Source organism: Anomalospiza imberbis, chromosome 2 (assembly GCF_031753505.1).
Source record: "Anomalospiza imberbis isolate Cuckoo-Finch-1a 21T00152 chromosome 2, ASM3175350v1, whole genome shotgun sequence".
In the NCBI taxonomy this organism is placed as follows: Eukaryota; Metazoa; Chordata; class Aves; order Passeriformes; family Viduidae; genus Anomalospiza; species Anomalospiza imberbis.
In genome coordinates, this window is record NC_089682.1 from 78,033,536 (window position 1) to 78,059,606 (window position 26,071).

General features: G+C 36.6%; 1 protein-coding gene across 8 annotated transcripts in view; it reads right to left on the reverse strand.

The window, feature by feature from the left end:
* The window catches only part of STXBP5L (syntaxin binding protein 5L), a 185,527-nt gene that overhangs the window by 66,800 nt on the left and 92,656 nt on the right, over window positions 1-26,071 (reverse strand). For all 8 annotated transcript variants that reach the window (XM_068181930.1, XM_068181932.1, XM_068181929.1 and 5 more), the window contains exons 6-12: window positions 18,197-18,260; window positions 11,213-11,296; window positions 6,346-6,469; window positions 4,751-4,829; window positions 4,424-4,578; window positions 2,760-2,832; window positions 1,383-1,530 (exon numbers count right to left, since the gene is read on the reverse strand). In XM_068181930.1, coding sequence (XP_068038031.1) covers window positions 1,383-1,530; window positions 2,760-2,832; window positions 4,424-4,578; window positions 4,751-4,829; window positions 6,346-6,469; window positions 11,213-11,296; window positions 18,197-18,260 — 727 coding nt within the window. The remainder of the gene's footprint in view (window positions 1-1,382; window positions 1,531-2,759; window positions 2,833-4,423; window positions 4,579-4,750; window positions 4,830-6,345; window positions 6,470-11,212; window positions 11,297-18,196; window positions 18,261-26,071) is intronic.

The window sequence follows — 26,071 nt, forward strand, 5'->3', positions numbered from 1 at the left end:
GTATAATTCAAGGCTTTTCCAGTTTATTAATAACATTGTTGTGTCATCAGTTCAGGCTTTGGAAACTTAATAACCCTTTTATATTATCAACTAATGTTCTATGCTTTTAAAATATTTCCACATAGCTAACATTCAACAGCCTAAAGCAGGAATGAGAAGGAGTAACAAACAATTCTGCTGGTCTTTTGAGATGGCTTTTCCCTTGGAGATTCTATAGAACACTGAATAGACCGAGAATTTATGCTGGATACAAAGAGCACTGAAGAAGATGGCCCAGAAACAAGTATCAGAGCATGATGCCATGAGATTAGAGAATGCAACTTTTACAGAACATATTTTGTTTACAAATAGTCTAGAACACTACCCTGTGCATAAAGCCCTGACATGTATGGATACAGGATGTAAAGGGTGACATATGTGAAGAGTGGGTCAGGATGAACGCAGAGGATGAGTGGGTGGAGAAAAACCAGGAGCGCAAACTGTGTGGATACATGGAGTGGATGCTTGTGGGTCACTCTGGCACATGAGTGACCACCTGCCTTCAGAGTGCATTTGTACATGCACAAATAAAGCAAGAGAGCAAGAGAGGATGCAGGAAATACAGGCAGATGTGCAAAGTGTATGAGGTAAGGGCAGATCCACATAGGAGAAATAAAAATATTTTCTGAACTGCTTTTGCGAACCAGGGTGCAAAAGAAGTAGAGAGGGCTCACTCTCTGAGTTAAAGGAAAAAAGCCCAGCTCCAAGGAGAATGTTTCTGTTGATTTGAATAGAAAATTGATGACATCTGACTTGTTTACCCAGTATTTTTTTCTACTTTATTTATTAAAATACATTAGTTCTAGCCAAAATACAAATCAGTTAAAAGTTTGAAATTTATAAATTAATTGAATTTCTTCTTTTACATCCTGAAGCTTGTCCTATTTCTGCAGCATTATGGTAAGACTTTGGTAGCTCAGTAAAATAATAATTATTATTATCCCTATTTAATAACAAATCTTACAGATGTTGTCATCTATCACTGAACATCTGTCTAAGTCTTTCAGTTATAATGCTTTCACTTTTTTCTTTGATAGAGAGAACCTATCCATACAAATCTGAATTGTACACTGATCGCTCACCTTTAACACAATCTGATCTGGAATAACTCCAGCATCTTAATTATTAAGTCCTATCTAATGATAATTAATGGTTCTACTTAAGAGGTCATGTTTCTGAGGGACAAATACTGGACTGTAATCAGGCTGCTAAGCTGCTGGTTGCACTAACCTTAAAGTGATTATTAAAGGAGTAAAACAAAAATAATATGGTAAGGGGTTACAAAAACATAGGTTACATATCTACTTCCTTTGCTTAAAAAAAAGCTTATTGTTTTTGCTTACCTTATTGCTGTATCCTTGCTTTTTATGTTTTGCTCCTACAGAATAGAGTACAGGGATCAAATCTGGAGGACAGTCCGCAAAATATTCTGTGCAGGTAACAGGTGACTCATGAATGTCAATAGGATATGGATTTTCAAAGATTGGAAAACTAGTTAAGGAAGACAATTTATTAGAAGCACTGTGACACACTGAGCCATAGAATAAAACATATTCTTATATTAAAGTATATAACAGAATCTAAGTAAAATCACTACTAATTAAATATATTTTCTCTTATTTAATTAAACTTATGTATTATTTTTAATATTAGTAATAATGTGTAGTTAAATAAAGACATAAAAATTCAACAAGACAAGAATCCTACATGAATACTCCCTAGGGCTAATAGGCCTACCTTTATGAATGAACAAGAACTAATTTTTTCTGACATCTCAAAATCTTATTATACAGAAGTGACACATTTCCCAGAAGTTTCAGGTTCATGGATCTGATATATACCATGAACTACAAACTGTTTTTACAATTGTGGATTTGATACTGAACATCTTAGCTTATTGAGTTGGTAGACTTCTGATTATACAATGAAAAATTGCAGTAACAGATCTCAGTTTATTTCTCGCTTCCATCAGTTTGAACAGCCTGATAAGGAGGAAAAACTCACTTTTTGCACATTATACAATGCTATTCACAATTAAAAAATATAGGAAACTGGGTTCTGATTTCAGTTATGTCCATTTTACACTTCTGAGATGATCTGAATTATTCTTTAAAGTAACTGCGATCTGAATATGATTCACTTAACATTTTTCAATACATTGACAGCAAAATCTGTTCCTTGTTACACCAGTGTGAATGTGGATGTCCATTACTGGTAGTGTTGGAGGCAGAACAAAATAAATAATTGGATTATGCTTTACATGATGTAGAGTTCCTCCTTGATAGGAACATTGATTCTGATATGAAAAAACTATTTGTCATTTAAACCAGCAACTGGATCATGAAGTAATTCTGTAAATCCATATAAAACAGTGCCATTATTTATTAAGATTCTGCGGCTAGACATGCATAAAAGTAGTTGTTGAATCTTGTTTCCAAATTACATATGTGTTCAAATATTATTTAACTTTGGTGTTGAATGAATGTTTGAAGGCTGTGCTGAAGGGACTGCAGATTTAGATTTATTCCAAAGTTTAAGAACAAATATTATCCTAAGTTCCTGTTCATTAGGTGAATTTAGCTCCTAAAGTGGAAGTAAATATTTAGCAGGAGTTATTTCCAAGAGTGAATGATTTTGGATAGTTAAATGATTTGGAATTTTATGGTAATTTACTGGACAGTTAAACACACAAATAACTTAATATAAAACTTTATACTTACTTGCTTTGTGTCAGGTCAACAACAATGAGATCTTTTTCCAAAAGCACAACTACAGCATAGGGTTCTTGAAATTCTGTAAGCAAGGAATCAAGTGTAAAAGACATGGAGTTCTCCTATCAGCCATTTTAAGCAAGCAAGCAATATTTATGTTCTTTAAACTTTCACAGTGTATTAGAAGCTTTGAGGTATAAACCCTTGACATATGCACAAACCAGACATAGCTGGAAACTAGGGCCAGAGAGGAAGTAGGAAATTACTTCTGGACAGTACGGCTAACAAACATACAAAGCAGAAGAAGAATTGGAGTATTAAAGTCTGCCAGCATGATGCTATGTTGAAAGTAAAGAAGTAGAATATGAATAAGTTGTGTGCATCATTGCATTATTGAATCCAATTGTTATACAGAAAAAGTATTTTTGCTGTCCAAAAGTAACACTTCTACTGTGTACAACAGCTCTGCAGAAACAGATTGTGCAGGATACTTCATGATACACAATGCTCCCATTTCTGAGACGATTCAAGGAGAATATTCCCTAGGAATCCTGTAAATCTGCGGTTTTCAATTCAGGTAACAACATGCCCCTTCCTCCCACACATGCTTTAGGGGATTATATGCTTTGTTTTTTTATACAGTTCTCTTTTTATTTATCAAAACTAAAGAATTAAGATGACAAATAAATGCTTCCCTTGATGCATAGAGTATATTAATTTACATACTTTTTATCCTTTACATTTTTTATTAAAAAATATAAATGTGAAATTATGACTTTCTTTTCAACAGCAGCAAATCATTCCAGCACGTGCAAGCTCAGAATAAATTGGTCAGATGGGTGATGCCAAAAGGAAGAGTAAATGACAGCAACTGATTCATCTTCCTTTCAGTCCTCCTATGAATGCACATTATTTTCTGCCTCTTTTTATACTTGGCTATGAATAACACAAGTTAAACCAAAATGTTTAAATATTGGTCTGTGAGCAGGGGAAGATGCTACAAAACCTAAATACTGGGAAGTATTTGACACAGTTAAATGAAGGCCCAAAGCAACTCTGATTACAGAAAATTAAATTTTTGCATGATATTGAAGTACATATACACTTTATCTTTACTAGGTGTTTTTAATGTGCATTTGGTTTACCTACATATATAAGATTTATTTTACTTTTCTGCTTGAGGCCTGAAAATGCTAAAGTTTCTGACTAACAGCTTTTCTTTATTTACTTTCTGGAACTTTCTGACAACATATTTCAGATCTTGGCAGCCCCACAGTATGCAGGAAACATAACACTTCTTAACAGTTCATTTCATGCTGAAGTGTAAGAACTTTTTTGCAGGTAAGTGATAGTCAAATTTTCATAATTTAGCGAGCTGTAAATGATGAAAATTTTCAGAAATAAAAGCACCTATCTTCAATTAATAGCAATGTTTTCTCACAGTAGCCCATGGGTTTCAATCCTACAAGTGGAGATTTATGCACACTTTATTTTCCACTCACTACTTCCTTCCTACATTTAGAATGCAAACAAGTTCCAAGTACTTGCAGTTATGTAGTTTTCCTGAGATGAAGACATTTATGAGGATGGAACTCCCTGGGATGGGATTAATGTATCAGGAAAGATCACTTTGTTTATAGTTTCCATAATTGTATTTTTCCCAATAAACTCACCATTTGGATATGGGGTTTCACAAAGAGTTAAAAAATCAACTATAGGATGATCCATTTCAAGAACTGTAATTGCTTTCCCATGCATGATTGTTAAACTTGGTCTTCGACAAGGCTTATCATAGGACAATCCACCAGAAAATATCACAAATGGTTCACTGTATTAAAAAAAACAAGTGTAAGTCTACATAGTGCATACAAGTTTACCTTATAGGTTTAGTATCTGCAAATAATAATAAATAGATCTGTGAAAAGAAAGCAGGAAAAGATTCTAAAAGGACTTCAACTTGGGAAGGTAATATTGAGTTAATTACAGAATGAAAAACAAACCTGTTTTTACAGGTCTTGTACTCTACTTTAAGAATCGGTTTACAAGATTCAGGTTTTTTTCCATCTCTTTGAACTTTTCCTAAGGAAAGAAAGAACATGAAAACTATTAAAACATGAAATTGAATGTCCAAACTAAAAGAAATACATTGAAAGAGCTGTATAAGAAACAAAAAAAGAACCTTTAAAGCTACAAAAGATTAGAAGCATTAGCTCCTATTTACATAAAATACGCATTTGTCTAAATTAATTACATTTATTATGTCTGTGTTTTTACTGCCACATACATCTAAAGAACTACAGAACACACTTCAAAGACATTTATAAACCATGCAGATTTCTGAGTATGGAACTTAACTAATAATGAGTGAATCAGACTAATTAGGTGCCTTTTTTTCTGAACAGGTAATGACCATAAACAGCCTTATTTTTTCCTAAGCCATTCTTAGAGTGACTTAATTCCTGTGGTTGACAAAACATTACCTGCTTTGGAGTGTAACTAGTTGAGTAATAAAATTAAATGAAGCATAAAACTGAAATACATTATTTCTTGGTTAATTATGGCTCAGTACTTTTTTCCAATCAGAGAAGAGTCACTTGCAAACTGAAAAAATAGCCATTTTTGGTTTGTTGCTTTGGAAAGCCTATGTTGGCTTTTGACAACAGCCTGACTGGAGGATACAGTGTAGATGGATACAGACTTTTCTCAGAGGTGAACAGTGCTATGATGGGAGATAAAGGACATAAGTTGTGGCATGGAAAATTCTGGTTAGATATTAACAAAAAACTTTGTGCCACACGGGTCATTAAATACCAAAAGATATTGCCCAAAGAGGTTGTGCAATTTTTTGCTGGAAGTGTTCAAGTGCCTAATGTCCTGAGTTTACTCATTAAATCATGCCTGTTTTGATCTGGCCATCTGACTGGCTGAGAGTTCCCTTCTGACACTGTAGAATTCTATGAGTAAAAATGATAAAACAGAACTAAATTAAGAAAATGCCAAATCATTCTGGGGCTACTTAGATCTTGACTTCTTCTCCTTCCTCCTCCTCTACCCAGTCGGATTTCTCAGTAAAGTAAATGTAAATGTATACATTTACAATGGTGTCAGTACTTTTAAACCTAATTTGCAGAAAGCAATTTTATATAAAGTTCTACACATAAAGTCATCTCTTACTATGGCTCCTTTAAATTCTTCATTGCAGTTGTTTGGGAAGCCTTGTACCATCCCCATGACAAACACCACACTACCTTGTACAAAATGCTTTAATTTGTTATGAAAATTGCACATAAAAGTTCAAAATATAAAAGAAAGAGCCTGGGAGTCTCACAGACCAGCAGTAGACTCTTAAAAGGAGTTGGATAAGACATTAGAGTAATATAAATCAGAAAGAAGTATTTATGTCCCCAATTAAAATAAAAAGTTTGATCTAAGTTACTGATTTTACAATAATTTGCAGCTACTTTGCAGATCAAAATATTTATGCAAGAAGCAACATCTGGGCTACAAGGAAAAATTAAAGAAACATACATATTAGCAAGCAGCATTAAGAACACTGTATTGCTTCTTAGTTACACATTTTAACTATCAGAATTACCGTGTGGAATTGTGGTCTGGAATGGTCTGTTAGGGCTTTTCAGATTCCATAGGGTCAAGCTGCCATCAGAGTGACTACACATGAACTGTTTCCCTTCATGATGCCAAGCAACAGAATGAATAGCCTACAGAAATGAAAGAAGAACTTGAGACTGGAATGGAATGCATTGGAAAACATGATAGTTTCATGTATGACTTCAGATTATATTGTTCTAATGGTATATCAACAGTTGGACGGTTCCTGTTTGTCTGAAGTCCATTACCATCACTTTCTAGCCACAGATGGCTGTAATCCACATTTTATCATAAAGGCTAATGTAACATGGTAATGTAAGAAAGCCTGTATTGAATCAGGCCAAAATTGAAGGAAAAGGGTTTAAGGTAAAAGAACAAGGGCCATACCCTGCAGTTGTAAAATGTCTGACAGCTTTCCTTAGAAGCATTTAATCTGGTAAATTTACAGGTAATTCTGTGTTAAAATCTTTACAGGTAACATACAACACACACAGTCTTCCCCAGAGAAAGAAAAACACTATTCTTAGATAATTTCCACAGGTACTCTCACATACTTAAGTTGCAGAGCAAGTCCACAGAAATCTGCTATGTTTAATGTCAAAATCAAAATACTAAAAAATCCAGGGCTGTTTCACTGATATAGAAAATTATCAAAACAATGATGTAAGATAGTTTTTTAACAGACAGTGCATCAAAGAAGAGGAATATCATACTCCTTTGTGCATACAAGTACCACACAATGAATGTTACATATACCATTCTTAGTATTTTGTGCATAATTAGTGGAACTGACTTGAAAATATCCATTGTATATCAAACTATTGGAAAGGATAATGGCATAAGTCCTTCAATTTTCCTAGCAGGTGCTGGAAACTAAGAAAAGCCATATTCTGACAAAACATTCATTCTATACCACAGTTCCTCACACACTCCTCACAGAAGCACAAACTCACAGAATTCTCCCCGGAATCCATATCCCTTCCAGAAATGTTCACTGCTAAATAGCAAAAAACGCAATATAATTTTATGTAAATGTAAATAAATGAGAGCTAATTTTGAATGCAGCTTAATAAATTTCCAGGGTTTTTTTCAACCTAGGAAATGCTAAGGCCTTGCATGAACTTAAAATTGCATATAGACATTTTCCTGATTTATTCAAATGACAACATCATGGCTGGGTATTCATAAGTCAGCATTGCAGCTGTTCATATTAATTTTGTTTAAATGCTACTGGTCACTATTTAAAACTCCCTGTTGGTTTTCCTCTTCTAATCATCATATTGATTGTTATGGTTGGTTACAGCTCATGGTCTGGAGAAAGTATCAGAAGAAATCAACCAAAGGGCCACCACCCTTTACCAAAGGTTTACGCAGCTCCTGGGGCTGGACCGCAGAGCCACAAATGAGTTTGCATTAAGATGACCCAAGTGTTTTAACAGGAATCCCACATGCCTTGTATATGAGTGCTTGATTAACACACTACTAAAATAGTTGTGCCAAAAAGGACACAAAAAACAGAGCTGAAAAAAAATTGAACTCTAGATATTTATTTTTTGGTGACATAATGGGATTCACCCAAACTTCTACCTTTCAGAGAGGGAGTTGGCACACAATTCCTCTTAAATAACCAGAAGGAACCAAACTATAACTGAAATAACAGAAGACAACACAGAAAGATGGTTCATGCAGAGTCCAGTGTTGTTGCCCTCAGGTAGAATAACCTTAGTTCTGTGGGGAGCACTGCTTCACATACACTCAAAGCATGTCTATCCTCATGCAAATTAATGCTGACATGAGTTCATTCATGCTTGCTACCACGCCAAATTTGAATCTGGTTTTGATGTGTTGTCACCCTTAGAAACATTTCACATGGTTACAGTCACTGACTGTGTCTGAGCAGGAGCTAGCAACTAGCTAAAAAACATACTGAGCTGCTTGTTAAACTGCCTCTCTGTGACCAGGTGCCACCTGCCAGCATCAACCTCCTGTGGAGGGGAGCTGAGGTGGGATGATCCTGGCACAGACACCTGGCATAGCAGCAACTCAAACTGACCTGCTAGACTTTGACACAAAATGGGCAAGAAAAGCTTTTGCAGGTCCCAGTTGCAAGTCACAAGTAATTCTGAAAGATGGTCCTGAACAAGTCCCAAATTTTCTCTCTGCTAGATTATGTCTAGCATTCAGATCCACTTCTTTAGCATCTACACACAAAAGGAGCAGTTATTTGCTTAGAAATGGTGGTTGGCTCATGTGAATGTTCACACAGTGTATGCACATAAAGCATCTCACTCCAGATTAGGTATGTTTCTCCCTCTGCAATACCCACAGTGGTTGCATACACATTCCATCTTCTCTCACACTCAGCATGTACTAAAATTAAACATCCCAAACACCATTTCAATTCCTTCCTAACCACAAACCTTCACCACTGAGGGTCTTTAGTACCACTTTTAACCATATTTTGGATGTGAGCAATGCTTGTCTCATCTTACTGTTTGAATGCTAAAAATTTGTGTTCATAGTACTGCAGGACCATTACAGCAAGGGCCACATCCAATTTGATACTTCCATAGTGGCATGGTGCTAGACAAAGGTAGGGAGTTGTCATTTGGCAAATGCCTCTGAGAACTCTGCATCTTTGTTTTGGGGATATGTTCCAGTGAAAGATGACAACTGCTTCAGACAGCTCTGAATGGGGATTGACACAAACTTCTAAAACCTGCATAGGAAGATGGCTGGATTTTGGGTTTGCCAACTATCAGTAACAACTTGAGAACCATTTGAAAGATCTGTCTTGTTTATGTGCTGTCTTTTTATACCAATTGATGGAAATAAACATTTGCAGGAAATTATAAAAGAGCTTGGAAGGAAAGCCTTTTATAGAAGGCATTGTTAGGAGCATTGAATGGAAGGGCTTTAATGTCTCATGCATATCACCATGGAGAAGATGAAAATCATAATGATAGTAAGAAAAGTGAGGGTGAATTAATTTAAATCAGAACTCATGCAAAGAGGCACTTTGGTACTTAATCAAGATATGGAACACTTACAGGAATTTATCTGAGACTTCACAGATACCCTGCAACTGGAACTGTTCTGGCCTAGTCCCAGAAAAATACTGAGAGATTGGTTGGACATGATGGGGCACAGAGGCCTTCCATCAGTCCAGATAGTATGGTGAAGGGGAGCAGGAACAATGACTTCTAGACTGTGATCTTTGGTGGCCAACCCATAAGATGAGGCTTAGGCTTGATAATTTGTGTTGCTGCTAAATACCAAGTAGCACATGCCAAACTAGTAATTTTTGACTCACAGAACCTATGTAACCCAGGATTTAAAAAGGAACCCTTTTTAGTGGCTCCCTAAGGGTAGTGGCTTCCCGAAGGGACTTCTAGCAGGTTTGGAACATTATGAACATGGAGCCTGAAAGTCTGGAATAAAGTAAAGTGGCTAGTCACACAGTCCTTTTAAAAACAAAATAAGAATCTTACAATTATTTCAGTATATAAGAAGCTAGCACAAGTTGAACAAAGTGAAGTAATGACACAGTAAATAACCACCGAGGAGGAAAGCATGGGACTGATCAAAAGGCAAAAAAAATTCCTGAGAACAGTATTGAAAAACGTGGAACAACTAAATTCTAAAATGTATGAGGAATTTTCAACATCCACCCACTCTGTTTCAAAATGAAAAAAAAAAAAAAAGGGGGAACCAGCATTAAGAAGATCCTGCTTCATGTAGCTTCATTCTGAGTACATGAGAGGACAGTGAGTGAACAGACATCCCCACCCCCAACCTTCCTGATGAGACCTGTAAAAGGAAGAAGTTATTCAGCCTTAAGTAATAGAAGGGGTGAAATTTCACAAGTGTTTGCACAAGCGGACTGTCACTGAGAGACAAGTGCTTAATAAGCGGACTGTCACTGAGAGACAAGGCTTAAGTGCTGGCCTGTTCAAACTTGTCCTTTGAAACATTTGCTATGTTGATGCTCAGAAACTTAACTTGAAGCTCAGAGTAGCTTTAATGTGTCTCTGACAGGAGGTCTGAAAGAGTGCAGGATCCACATGTATTCAGATTGCTTTTTAGAGGGGAAATAAATGTGTATACACTCCTTATACATAGCAAAGTGACAACAAGAAGAAGGAAAGAGAACTACAGGAAACCAATTACTGCTAGGATCGCTTTAAAGAAAATGTCCTTTTCTACCTTCAGCTGTAGTTGCATTCATGTTCATCCATGGTGAACTTTAGAAGACTGGCAGAACAAAGAATATTTTTTTCCTAGGGCTAGTGCTAAAATCATAATAACTAGGAGTATATCTATTTCTCAAGCAACTTGATTATTGATACAAGAACTGCATCTGTGGTTAACACAGACTGCTTACAAATGACAAGAGACAACTGAGTGATAACTATGACAATATGATTTTGAAAACTGTTTAATCAGATCTTACGTACTAGGCAATATCAACAGCTGTACAAGGCAATTTGTTTTCCAATATAATGAATGTTCTAGATATACCCAGTAGAGATCAATATGTAATTGCTATTGTAGCTATATCTCAGGTCAGCTCATTGCTAGATTTGTTCAACTGAGGATCCCCACAGAGAAGTTGATGAACTTGTCAGGATCAAGGGGAGGACATTCTGTGTCACAGTACACTCATGAGAGCCTAAAGCATCAGAACTAGAGATTTCAGACTTTGATTTCTATTGTCAGTAATTTGCCCAAAAGCATAGCACAGACAGTATTTCCAGAACCAGCAATGCCTTTAGATAAACATCCACCTGCTTGGTAAGACATATGGCAAACTGCTGAATAATGGCTTTGCTGAATTAATGGAAATTGCTTACCTCGTCATAATAAGCTCTCAGATCGGCTCTTTTAGATCGCAAGTCCCAGAACACGATGGTCCCATTTTCATAGCCTATCAACAGCTGAAGCAGGGACAAAAACCACAGTTACATTTTCTGATTCAAAAGGTACATACAAATATTAAGTAATATAAAAAGAAATAACAAAGTGATGTGCAAGATTGTAATTTGCCCTACACATAATACCTTCTTTCATATTATCTTTCAATATAAATTACTTCATATTGATGACAATTTAAGATCTGACATGGAAAAAAAAGGGCTTTGTACACCTTTTTTCCCCTGGATGATTATGTGCCTGGACAGTCTTCTCAATTGCATATCTGCTGAAAACCAAAGGTTGTAGCATGTTCCTACCAGCTCTTACCTTCCCTGCCCCTTGTTGGAGAAAAAAATGTTTGACACCTAAGATACCACCTAAATAACTTCAGATCAAGAGAGTCACCAGATTAAACTTTCATTCAGTTACTTATATTCCTTTTATTTATGTTTGCTATTGCTATAAAACATTCTGAAGAACTCCTCCAGTAGAGAAAAAATTGCTTGCTTTCCTAATAATTAAAAATAAATTAACTGATATGTCAATTTTTGCTTCTTATAGCACTGGGATTTCATATCATCATGCACACCAGAGAAATACCAGCAAAGATTTCTGAAAAGATGAAAGAGAAGAAAAACAATAGTCAGGAGAAAATTAAGAATGAACACAATAACTTCTCCTTGTCTCCACTGAAAAGAAGTGAAATATTGATCTGGTACTGTACAGTTACTCTTCGTTTGAATAGAATTAATTTCAAATCTTATGGACAATATCATGTCTAGCTTATTTAGGTGTCCTGGAAACTGTTTCCCATAGAATCTGTCTTCTTAAGAATCTGTTCTGGACATGAAGACTGGAAATGGCTAAACTGGCAGACTCATATTTCTGTGATAGAATATTTCATACAACTGGCAATGATAATTGCAGTTATTCATCATCTGTAAACAGATATATCACAGAATGCAGACAAGGATTTACAGTTTCTAGATAAAGAATTTGTGAAGAATAATGACAAGATAATCTCTTAGTTGGAGAAACCTTAACAGCATCTTTGCTATCACTCACTTTAGCTTACATGAGTACTAAAAATGAAATTTGGCTGGGCTGCTAAGCAAAACATCACTTTCTTTCCAAGTTAAGTATAACTGATACATCAATACTGCTACAAAAGAGCCTGGGAATACTCTCAGATCTACTGGATTTGGTTCTTCTTCTTGACAGGAGAATATTCCTTTTGTGGAATCTTCTAGCTAATCTGGAAAGGATTAATAGTTACTATATTTAATACCTGAATATGAACAAAAACTACTTATGCTCCTGAAGAATCATTCTCCTGAAAAAAATTCAAACTGTCCTGGAAAAATTCGAGAATATTTAGCCTTTTTTCTCTGGTTGGCTCCACATGGGATTTTTGGGTCAGAGTCAGAAAGCATGCAGCCAACTGGATAGCTCTTGTGTCAGGATACCATATGGTATTCTGGGATAATAGGCTGTCATTGAGAGAGTGAGCAAAGGAGGGTCTTACTGCAGCTGCTTGCATTGTTGGTATAGCAATCCCAAATGGAAGCTATTTGTATATCCAGGAGTTAGTGATGCTCACAGCAGTTCTCTTGAGTAGGTGCAGGTCTGTGCTGTGTTGTGCTGCACACAACACTTGGCTTCCAGGCCTGCATTGTGCTGCACATATTCCTTGGCCACAGGGTAAACTTAGCTGCTAATTCTAAAGGACCTTATAGGCCTCTCCCACTGTATAAAGGTAAGAACAGCACCTTTGTGCCTTTATGTTAACGTAAGGCAGTATGTCTCATGTGAACATCCCTATGCTTGACAGTAGGAAAGGATATGGTGCTTTTAAAAAAAAATTTCTTTTTGGATCTTCAAAGACCAAAATGCTGGCAAGAGCCTCTTAACAGAGGATGGTGCCATGCCCTTATTGGAGGGTCATCCAATGCTACACAGCTTGGGGCTCCCACCCTCCTTTTTGTATTCACTCCAATAAATAGTATTTTAGTAATTTATGGAGTCTGAGTGCCTGTCTTACTGTCATCACAACAAGCACTTGCACCCGTGCATTACATCTGGGTACCAAACCAGTCACATTCAGTTTGTATCTACCAATATTCTTTTCACCTCAGCTTTTGTACAAATATATTCAGAAAAGTGAAGGAATTGAAAAGCATTAAGTATGTGGCCCGTTTCTTAATAAGCCTTTCTTGCCTGGGGAAGCAGGCTTGTCTTTTGATTTTTATCCCTCTCTTTTGCAAATATATCATGCTCCAGGTTATTACTAAAAGGTTAAATACCTTTTATTAGAGTCCGCATTTCACCTGAACTATTGCTGAAATGCTTAATGCACAACTGCACTAAAGAATTGCAAGTTATAAAGTGTGATTTCAGGGAAGAAATTGAAAGGCAAAGAGTTTTGCTGCAAAGCCAGGAATCTCTCTTTTTGTTCAGACAGTAGTCATGCTGCTTTAGTACTAACACTGTGGTACAGCACTGAAGTCACAATTCCAGCTTGGGTGAATGGGATTAGTCACATTGCTAGGATACTTGGGATGCTCTGGATTCTGACCTGTCTGAACCATAGAAAACTGAAACATTCCCACTCCTCTCAGTCATAGTGATCACTTAGGAGATCTATAAGACAAGCTCTATTTCTGTAATAAAAGTAAAAAGCAAGATATCCATAAATGCAGTTGGAGAGGAAAACCCAGAAAAAGTAAAGCAGTATCTGTAAAAAGAGTTGAGGATGGAAAAAACACCAAAGATTTATTTTACCTTTTGTGGCACCTCGCTTAATTACTCACTCAAAATTAGGTTAAAAAAAAGCAGAACTTTGGACAGAGAAGTCCTGGCAAGATCCTCCTTGTTTAGTGAAGTTGTTTCATATTTTGACTTAAATCATTCTTCATCAAATGCTTTTGATGATGGGAGGAAATTTCTTTTTTACAGTCGACTAATTACATTCTGGTACATGACAGCAAGCCCTGTCCTCGTCATGGTAACACAAAACAGCTGGAGAAAATATCCCAAACAAACAAGCCTGCCAAAGAGGCTTGTTGTTTTAGGTATTATTAGATCTCAGAACTCAGACTCAGAGATAGGAAGTTTAGCCCACCAGCTAATTGTAAATAACATTAAACCTTTTCCTATTAAGTTTTCTCTGTTTGCTGGGAAACTGCAGATCGTTGCAGTTAATGTCTTTTCCTTTGTCAGCAAGAAAAATCATGTTTGCAACAGATCTGCCACTTATAAATGTCTGTGCACTCCAATCTGTCCCTAATGTACACTTATTAATTAATTTGGCAGACACAGTTATATTTCATGAACTTAATCACTTGGTCTCCGAATTGTTCTTCAGTGATACATTAAATGCCTAAATTCTCTTTGATGTTTTTCTTCCAGCCACAGCTTTTTAGATTCATAAAAGAGACTTGTCTCCAAAGCCTGCCTGGACAGTTTGCCTGGAGGCCACTCTGGAAAAGTTCTGAATGGCAGAAGTCATCTTGAGTTGCATTCACTCTTTTGGCACAAGGAACCCCATCACCAGTCCATGAAATAAACTGGAACTTTTAGGAATTCAAAGGATGTTAATGAAAAAGGTGAAGATACTTCCAGTGCACAAACATCCCTGGCTTTCAAATAGAGCTCTTATGATTGTCCTAGATTTTGAAAGGCCTGACTATGTTTTAGGACTCTAAACCACTCAGTGTTCATAGGAGAAATACTTATTTACTTCAGCAAAACACTCCCAGGTATGTAAACAACTTTGTAATACCCCAGAGAAGGCTATACCACTGGGCTCTTGGCAAAGTACTTGCAGAGTAGTACTCTTGAAAAGTACAGGAACATCTGCATTTTGAGTAATGATTATAACTGGTTTGTATCTACTATTGAATTCCTGAAACACTTGCAAAGAACACTTCTATCTGCTGCCTATCATGATGTGATGTGTGGAGTCTGACTTCTGCCACCAATACATTTTGGTTGTCTTTGGTTAGCTTTGAGCTGTGGAGATTAGCAAAGTATGTGGAACTATCATCAAACAGGTCTTTTATCTAAGAATAACTGCTAAATTAAATAAAAGTCTACATATGACAGTATCTTGTACTGAAATGGCCAAGAGCAAATACCAAATAATATGGGAAGAAGACAAATATTTGTAACACTCTCACATATTCTCTTACTCTAAGTAATTTTCTCATTCAACTATAGCCACCTCCTCAACTATACATGGCTCTGTTTAACCTCATCTTTAAGAACATTTTAGGAGAATTCAGCAAATCTCATCACTCACCCTTTTGTGTTAATTTTTTCTAGTCTTCCTTGTGATCAGTACATTTTCAGCACACACAATAGCATTTGGAAAAAGTTTCATAGGTTCTACCCATTGCACATTTGAAGAGTACTTAATTGGCTTGTTTGGAATCTGACCAGACAGCTTTATTTGGTATCCTTTCAGTTTTTGTATTGAAAGACACCATGAGCTCTTTCCATCCTCTTAATATCAACTGTGATTTTCAAACTTGGAATCACAGTCAGGTCTTTTCCTGTCACAGTCAGTGAATTTTCCTGTCTCACTGAGTTGTCTCTCATATAGAAAACCCAGTCCCTTCTCTGAATTTCTTTTAGCATTATGTTAATTTTAGACACAGAAGGACAAGTATTATACTCAGTAATCAGCAGGCAGGTCAACAATGCATTTCTTTAATAGCTTTTATTTGTTCTCTATTCTTCTCTGCATAATGCCTAATTTTGATTTTCTTTACTATTCACTACTGAGCATTGAGCTGACTGAAATTTCCACTGAACTATCAAAAATCACTCAAAGCTCTTGATACCAAACAGGAATCATCAGCTCACACCCATTGTTTTATAAGTAAAGTCAGAAATGTTTTGCCCTACATGTATCACTTGTCATCATTTACACTGAATATACTCAAAAAGACAGTATTTAACCTGCCATTTTACTGCTGAGTTTCTCAGCCTTCTGAAGTCCAGCAAACCAGGTGACATCACTGCTTACCCTATTTTCTAGCCTATATATGACCATGTTGAACAGTAAAAGTCCCAGGAGCTGCCTTTTCCCCCATTTTTTCCTTGCTCTGAATAATGATTGATTTATTCTGCATTCTTTAACTAAAGTTTAATGAGACTAAGTTGAAAAATATAGCTTAATTTATTTCTCCACTGCTGATTTTTTTAAAATTTAGAATAATCTATTGATTTAATGCTTGGATCTTCTCTTACAGCTGTGTACCTTTTACTGATATCTTCCTGTAAACACCATCAATTCTACATTCTGCAAAACTGCAAGTATTTTTTTAGTACCAATTCATTCTTTACACCACTCTCAACCTATCAATGATATAAAGAACTGCATTGAGATGGTTTTAGTATACCTTACATTTTCTACTCCTTCTCCTCATAAATTCTCAATATTTGTTTTTCATGGGCATTTGTCTGAATTTGATGTTGTTCTTCAAATGCTAGTACTTCATCAGTGCCCAGATGTCTTCTATGTGCCCTCTGAGCAACAAGCACTTGTATTCCCAAGCCAGTTCTCTTTTAACTCTCTTGCCTGGGTCCTTTTCATCTTCTCCCTTTCTGCTGAAAAATATTTTTAGGTTTCTCTTTGTACACAGTGCATGGCATTTCTGTAAAAAATCTTCACTGACGAGACCATTTTTTTTTTAGTACCCCTTTTTCCTACACTGCCTTAAGTAGCTCAGCAGCAGCTTCTGTTGTGGCCAGCAAACAAGAATGATGCCTCATCAATAAACCTTTATTCTCACCAAGTATTTTGCCAGAGATAATTAAACCGCATTTCTTGATGGCTTCTTGTTTGAGGCTGCAACACTACACTTCAATATGTTGAATTACTTTATCTGATTGTATTCTAAATTGCTTGACCTATTGTGGTTCTTCCAGAAAGGCTTAGAGATGCCATTGAAGTTGTTGCAGGGTTGGTTCACAAGTGCACTGTTTGTGTGTAGCTCACCTCGCAATATGGGTAAGTTCAAGGACAAGTGATGCAAACGTAAATCAGATGTAGCCATCAGAGCCTTTCTAGGTACCCATAATTTCAGCATAATATCCCCCATATTAGTATCAGAGATTTAAACTGCTGATAGTTTCTAACAACTATTCGCTGTTATGTGAGGCACGCTGTCAAACAGATACACCATTTGGAAAATGAAGTACTTTATAAATACACACTGAAATGCAATCACTAAAAATGATCAAAACCAATGAGAGAGTTAAATACCCTTTTCACACAGGCAAAATGCTCAAATATCAGTAGCAACAAAAAAAAAAAAAAACCAAAAACAAAACCAAAAAAAGCTGTAATAGAACCAGAATTCTGTCAACCATATTTCATGTTTGAAAAGCTGCCAATCAAATAAAGACAACTCTGATTTTGCCTCCTGGTGGTATCAGTAACAACCCTAATGCTCTGACCATATGTTTGGTTTCCACTTGTGGATAGTGAACAGAGTTGAGAATTGCAAACAGCAGCAAGTTCCAAACCTGGGTTATTATGATAATTCTTAAATACGAAAAGATTTCCTATCTTATAAAAACTTACTATAATGCCTTCATAAGCATGTGTTTATCCAAGTACCAAAGTCATGATACAGTTTTTAGTCAAACCTTACTTATACAAAGTCAAACTTTTGTAAACAGGAACAATTTAGATGGCTATACATTTCAAAATACATTATGTTGTCTCCATCACAAATGTTTACTCATTAAATTTGTACAAAGATATTTTTTCCTTAAGAAGAGTAAAATAAAATGACTTGCAAACTTAGAAAGAAAGCAGATAACAAAATCAGTGAGTAAGCAAAAGGAAAGAGTAGCAAGGCAAATAAAGGCTATGAAATGCTGCAAAATTTTATACCATTGGTTGTACTCACTTTTCCTTCGTCTCTTGGGCTGTCGCTTAAATGTACAACTGGGCCAGGGTGAGTCTTGGTGGATCTGCAAGACAAAAAGCAATTAAAATCTCTGAATGTTTTTTGTTGTAAGAAGAGCTAGATACCTCAGCTTCTAGGTGTGCTAACATGTATCTCCAATAGTTTAAAAATAATTGTAAAAAGCCTAACAGGGTACGGTGAAGTTATAGGTATCTTTTAACATTATCCTCTATTTCATTTTTGCCATTAAAGTAAAAGATTATCTTTTCTTAAGGAATCCTTCCTTCATTTCTTTTTTTAATCTCACTATTCTTCCTATTACAGTAATTTTCCCCCTCTCTCATTCTTAAAGCTTTTTTGCCTTTTCTATTCTCTACTCCAGCTCTTTCTGACTCTCTCTCCTTACTTGTTCCATTTGAAGGCCAATTTGCCAAGGATTTACAAAGTCTTCACTGGATTCATTTCAGATACTGATAGCATGACTCACCAAGTTCCAATGTCACTAAAGAAAGAGTTTCAGTAACCTCACCTACACTGCCCTGTCAGGAAGGGTTTTAGCCTTACTGCAGCAGGGTTTCAGAAATGGAGCAACTTGCCTCTGTCTGATCTGTAAAGCCTTATCTCATCTTCAGACCAACTAACACAGTTATACCCACAATGCATGTTCAGTGGGGCTCCTCAGCCACAACACCCATCCTATGAGTCTTTGTAAACCTATATAGAAATTAATTACTATCCTTGACATTGCTTCCCTTTTTGTAACATGTATCAACTGCATTATATGCAACTTAGTATTGAGTTGTTAATGTCCAGCACCTGACAGAAAATGCAAATCATAGGAAACTGATTGGACAGATGGATATGTTTTTCTATCATCTTTTTTGACCTAACCTTCAGGCCCTGGCAGTCATAAAGACCGAGAAGACAAACACCAGTCCACACTGAATGCCTGCACAGAGAAGGACCTTTCTCCTATCTAGGTTCTGGGGTCAGAGTACATGTCCCTTGGAGTTCAGCTTAAGATCTGAATTTGCATGACTGGTCTTGGTTCACCAAAGGTCATCAGGAAAAAAAATATGGCAGAGATTGGCAGTGATCATAAACTAAAGAATTTCTCTGGAAACCATATGTAAAATGACCTAGGCTCCAAGTTTTAAAACAATCTGCAAGAGAACTACAGAAACAAATCAAAACAAGCTTCTCCAGCCAAACTACTCAAAGGATTTTTCTACAATAATGGCCTCTTCCTTTGCCTGAATACTGCACTGTAGCAAAACTGGTCTCTGTTCCACAGATCAGACTCCAAATCAAGACTGAGAGTGGTCATAAAAATTCTCAGACAACTCAAACATTAAAACACTGTGGACTGATCCATGGCCTCATAGGCTCCTCCTTCCCAGAACAGTATGCTCCAACACTCTTAAAAGCATGCATACTCTTCTCTGGCCTCTAAATTTTGCCCACATTATGTTTTAAATATTTTAAATATTTTGTCATGCACCAAAGCTGGGTCAAAGCAGAGAAGCAAAGATCTAGTCTGATATTTATTTCTGAGCTGAGGACAATGAAAAATTACTCCAGACATCCTGAACATGCAGCATGTTATTCTACATGAGGTCTACATCAGCAAGGATTCTGCAAGAGCATTTTGCAGCACATCCCATCACAGAAATGAGATCAGCAGGAAAGCAGAGGACAGACCAGTTTATACAGTGACATTCTATACAGACTGTCTTTCATGGTGCCAGCAGCAAGCACCCGTTCGTCCTGAGACCTGGAACAAAACCATTTCTACAGATATACAGAGAGCAGATCTGGCTGTCACTGCTATACAAGCCAACTTACCAGAGGGGACCCCTCTGGCTGAGCTTCTGTTTCTGAATAACCTGTACTGAAATAAAAATATCATTTGCACAACACCAGGCCTTGGAGCAGACGGGGTAGGTAGGCAGTGTCAGGGAACTGGGGGGTGAGATGAGGTTGCTTGCAAGCAGTGCTTAGACCTACACACATCTTGTACATCTGTCCTGAGGGAGTGCTGTGACAGTTTGCAATATTCTAGGCTGTTTCAAGTGTTGTTTCTAACATAGATCCACCTGTCTGAACTGGTCAGAGTATTTTCACAGAAAGAACTAGGTCTGTTTGGAGTATAAGCTGTCTATGCAGTGATGGGCAAAGGAGGAAGGAGAACAAAAGGAAAAAACGAGAAGACACAGAATAAGAATTTTCACTTTTTAGCCAGATAAGAACCACAGACAGATGACATAAGAGAGAACAGAGGCAAGCAAACATCAGATATGTTGCCCCAGAAAGCTGGGGACAAACAAAATGGCAGCAGAAGCACATGGAGGCTGACAAAGCACAATGGGATGGGCAGCTATCCTAGGTCATTGACCCAACCAGGATGCGTGGTTGGATGCTTGGCCATTCCAGTCTTGGTACATGACCAGGAATATTGGCAAAATCATGACAAATGGAGGGAGAAAGGAAAAAAGCATACTGTCTTTCTAAGGTAAAGATTGACACCATTTCAGCTCTTTGTACCTACTAATTTTAAAAGTCAGGAACAGTTTAGATAAATCTGCGTAACCAGTTTCTTTGAAGGATACATGTGACATTGCTTACCAAAGAATGCATCAATTTCTCTTTGGGTAGAAGCAAATTCTTACATGAGCTGTCCTCTACTCTTTAGGCTAAGTATACTTTCATAGTCACACAGGCTCGTTGTTCCTCTGTAAATGGTGTAAAACCCCTGTCTTTTACTACCAGTCTTATTTTTATCTTATATTCCTGCAGGGTGTAGCCTCAAATTTCCATGCTAAAACCTCAGCTGAAAGGGGAACCCTTCACTAATACAATACATTTTCCAATCTCCTCAATTTCCCTCTTGAATTCATTGCAGTTGGGGGATCCTGGGATTTACTGCACTGTATTAATATTGTAGGGTTTGGGTATTTTTTTTTCTTAGGCACTTTTTGTTTCTTTTAGGAATATTGTAATTTAATTATTATGCACCTAGTTACTTCTTTAGTTTTGTTGAATAACAGCTTTATATACACTATCAGCAAAGCTGATACCAAACACAGCAGTCTGTGCACTAAATGTATGAGATTTTATTTTTCCCCATTGTTTTTCCTCTATATTTGATATAAGTATGCTCTTAGTATTCATATTACCTTACTTCTTATTATTTTAATAATTTAGTTGTTTTGTATAACACCTGACTTGCTCTGGCTTCTTCCTTTTTCTTTTAGTTCTATTACATTAAAGACTGTTAGGTATGCCACTCCATCAAAAGACTCAACAAACCATTCTTTAGTTTTCACACATACATCATTGGTCTAGAAAAAATAAGGATTCAGGGGGAAGGGCTTTAGTTTTTGTCTTTGTTTCTCAACATTCTACTCTATTTTAACTGGCAATAAATTAAATTAATTTTTTCCAAGTCAAGTCTGGTTTGTCCATTGACAGTAGCTGGTAAGTGATCTTCCTGATTTTCTCTTTATTCATGAATTTTTCCATCTTATTTTCTTTCCCTGTCCTCTTGAGGACAGGGAGGGAGGGAGAAGTTGAGTGGAGGTTTTCCAACCAGCCAGGATCCAACCTCCACAATTTCCTTGATTGCTTAGCGGAGGCCAGCTTTGTTTATACATAGGTAAGTAGAGAGTCTATTAAGTTTGGCAGTCATAACATGGCTTCTGACAGGAAAGCAGAAAGGATCCTTTTCAAATAGTTGTATATATCTAATGTGCCATCACAGGTAAGATCACACACAGGTGACAAGAGATGTTCCTGATGCTTTTTGTAAGTGTAGAGCCTATTACATGGCAGTCCTCCTGCACTTCCTTTCCAGGGCTCCAAGAAACATTGATTTTTTTTATACACAGCAAGTAAAGTATTTGTAGCAAAACTGATTACTCTTTGGACTACATAAGGAGGAATATTCACAAGATGCAGCAAGCATAAAGTTTGGTGTTCGGTTTTGGATGAACGTGCACAGTCCCATCGTGGGGGAGATGTTTGTGGGAGGATGAAGTGACACAAAATAATCCCAGTTCAGGTGGAGCAAGGAAGAAAGCATTACTGTGTATGAAAGCATTGCAATTCCTCAATTCTTCCTCAATTCTGCAAGAGCTTTTGCTTATTGCTCTAAGCCTGCCTGATGGCTGGATACAGAAGGAGTAACATAATAAATCATCTCTGGTTTGCTTCTCCTGAAGTCATGTTATTTCCCTTTGGACACAGGGCTGTGGCGAGGATCACAAACCTTGTCCTTTGTGCCACACTAAGACCAGGAACTGTCTGCCAAAGGCAGATCAGTGCCTCACTTCTTGCATCTCCTTGTCTCCTCAAGGAAGGTATGTATAAATAGAATTAACAAAATTTTTTTTGGAGCCCTATGGAAATGTTGCTTGTAAAAGGAGAGCAAGGCATTAGGCTGTACAGTCAATTTCTCTTGAGGGTAGACATCATGACCACACTACATGCAGGATTAAACAAAGCAATTATTTAGTTAACTATATTATATCAATAACTATTTCATAGAACCCATGAAACAAAATCAGAGCTACAGATACAGTAATTACTGCTTTCATACAGTAAATTATACTGCATGGGGAAATGTCTACACACAAACTCAATTTTGCCTCAAGTTGTTTTTGTATACATAAAATATTCTGTTTCCTCTCATTGCTATTACAGTAAAGTTGTCAAGAAGGCTGGAGAGTTGGACACTGTCATTGTGGAACTGCCTACAAAGAAAAAAAACCCCGCCATTGAATTATATTAAATGCAAAAGCAGAGATCCAATAGCTCCTGGAAAGAAGAAAGAGGTGCTGGAAAACCAATTAGATTTGAAGCTATTGTGAATAAAGCACTGTACTGTTGATGACAGATACTTGTGTATAGGCATTCCTTCAAGCTGGCTTTGGGGAGCTGCATAAAAACTAACTAGATCCTATTCCATGGGAAAGGGAAAAATAAAGAAGAATCAGCAGGTGAAAATAAGGCGTAAGTGAAATAGTTGAGCAGGGAATTTTTTCATTTCCAAATAGAAGTCAGTGTACAGCTGAGAATAACTGAGAAAATAAAAGCTCTGAAAAGACACAAAAAGAATAAAACACAAATCCAAGTCAATACTCAGCAAAATGAAAAAAGAAAAAAAAGAAGGTCAAGTCTAAAAACTATCAGAAATGTTTTGCAGTAAAAAAATTTCTGAAATGAAAGGTAACTTCAACAGAGCAAGAAAAAAGTATGAGCTAATGATACAAAACTTTGCAACATTTCACAGTCTTCGTTGACCTTTAAGCACAAAAAACAGACTGCAGAATTGGAAAATGGAACCAAAGATTCCCATGACAGCTGTGAAGAACTAAAACTCAGCATTTTCTAAGAAGACATTGATACTTTGAGTTGTTTTGCACTTCATCAGAAGTTGTTCCTGATAGCTGTAGGTATTAACTTACTTGGTGCATATTCATTTGGGGAAATGAGAGAGGGGTTATGCTGTAAGACATATCTCTTACTCAGAAGAACTGGACTGAAATTAAGATAGCAGTCACTATAAATCAGTCTTCAAAAGACTTGTAATGATGAAAGCTTTTACTCGATTATTTTATCCTAAAATTAGAAAGCTCAAAAAGAAGTCTTCGGCAATGTTACAACCTGGACCTAGCAAAATGTGGAAAATACATAGATGATGTATTCCTCAATCATCCCGGAATGTTTTATGCACTCTAAGAAATCAAGTGACTTAAATACTGCCATAAGGACTTCAAATACCAAGACAATCTTTAAAGCAGGTAAAAGTATGCTATGATAAAATAGAATCAAATCAAAACCATTTTCCTTTCAAAAGAAAAAATAGCCTGCACAATTGAAGAAGTACTGTAATGATTTCTCAGAAAGATAAAAATCTGATATTAGAAAGTGATAGAAGCAGTTGGGAGAGGGGAAAAAGAAAGAAAACATCCATATTAATTGTTATGAAGTTGAAGTTGACTGGATGTGGCAGTGCTGGGAAAAACACGTGCATAGACAAATACTTCTTCAGTATCAGAAGTCAGACATCATCCACGGTTCTGCCTTCCATAAAGGTGCAGTGCTGCAGGGAATTTAAGACCTTCTTTTCATTGGTAGAGCCACAGAGAAATTTAAGAGAATGAATAAGTTAGACACACTGGCAAGTTTCAGTTATTCATTTGTTAGATAGTGGGGTGTTAAAACACTGGAATCTTACTGGGGGCTTATAATGCAGATTTTTCATTTTTGGAGTTCAGAGGACATATATAAAGATCTTATTTTCCTTTCCAACACTAGATGACCTTCCCAAATGTATGACCATGCTGTGAAAATTGATCTCATTGTAGTTGGAGTAAATGGAGACATGCTGGGCTCATTGACTATTTTTCTCTTCCAAAGCCGTTTCCAAACATTTGGAAGGAAAAGAGATAAACTGTTTGCTTATTAGAGAGTAGAAAACCAAACAGTATCATGAGCCACAAACCCCTCTGGCAAAGGATTGCTACATGACAGAAAAATGACAAGTGAAAAAGTTTTGATTTATTCATTCTTAGCTGAGAAGATTGCTTTGGTGTGGCCTGCAGTATTGATGATGCAGGAGATGATAGAAATGGCTGAGACAAGAATTGGTACCCATATGCTTGTGTTTTTTCTCAGTTCTGTTCAAGGACAGGTCCACTGAGACACAGACAGTGTACATAATTTAAGAAGGAAATTTTTCCTGTAACTTCCAGAATTGGTTATGACTTAGTTCTGAAAATAATCTAAAAAAGAAAAGAAAGAAAAAAGAAAGGACAAAAAAAGAAAAAAATCTGTTTCCTTTGCATTATTTGCTGTTCAGGCCTTAATTTCTAACACTAGATTCTGTTCAAGCTCACTGAATGTTCTCTCCTAAGAGAAGACAATAGTCACTTATGATAGAATATGTATTGCAATCATCTTTTTGACATGTATCTCCACTAGATGCTTGTGAACAGAGCATAAAACCACAAACACTCAAACAAAATAGTGCTCTACAGATCCTTTAGCTACAAAAGTAGACAAGAAAATCACAAAAAAACCCCTCTGCACCAAATGCCAACTTTGTAAGTAAAAGTAGCTGTAAAAGTAGCTGCGCAGGACAAGGCGATCAGATTGCTCGCATCATATGCAAAGTCTAAAAATGTTGCATCTAAACCTGTTTCCCCTTCAAGCCTTCAAACTATCAAGCCTTTTCACCTCAGTCTTTCACTGCAACAGAATCACTGTTACAAAACATTCTTGCAGACATTTGATAGGCATCACTGACTCAAAATATTTGATTGTTTCTGAGGGTGAGGGTTACATGGAGATTTCATTAGAAGTAGATACAAATCAGTGAAAAGTAAGAAGGGGTAATTAAAAGAAAGAGAAATTATGTTGGTAGATTTTTGAGAATTGCATGAAGAGGGATGAATCCTTCAGGCTTGTTAGAGCAGATGATACACAAGCTTGACACACTTAAAATTTTATTTATAAACCCTCCATCTAAGCTGAGGACTTGACTAGAGCAGCAGAGCAATGGCTTTTACTGGTCTTTTCTTGCCAATTAGTTTGAAAGACATATGATTGCATAAAAGGTAATCCCTTTCCTTCCAAGCTTTATAGAGAATAGTAACATCTTCAAGCTAACCTCACACTCTGAAATGTTGTCATTAACTCAGAATTTAACATAATGTTATAAGCACCATTGCCCTTTACATTGTTCATGGTAAGGGTGAAGATTTTCCTGAATTTTACATACATATATTTTCCTATTTTCTATCATCTTTGAAAGCACCTAACATCAACAGACCCTGTGAACTTATACATCCCAGAACAACCTGATTTTCCTGT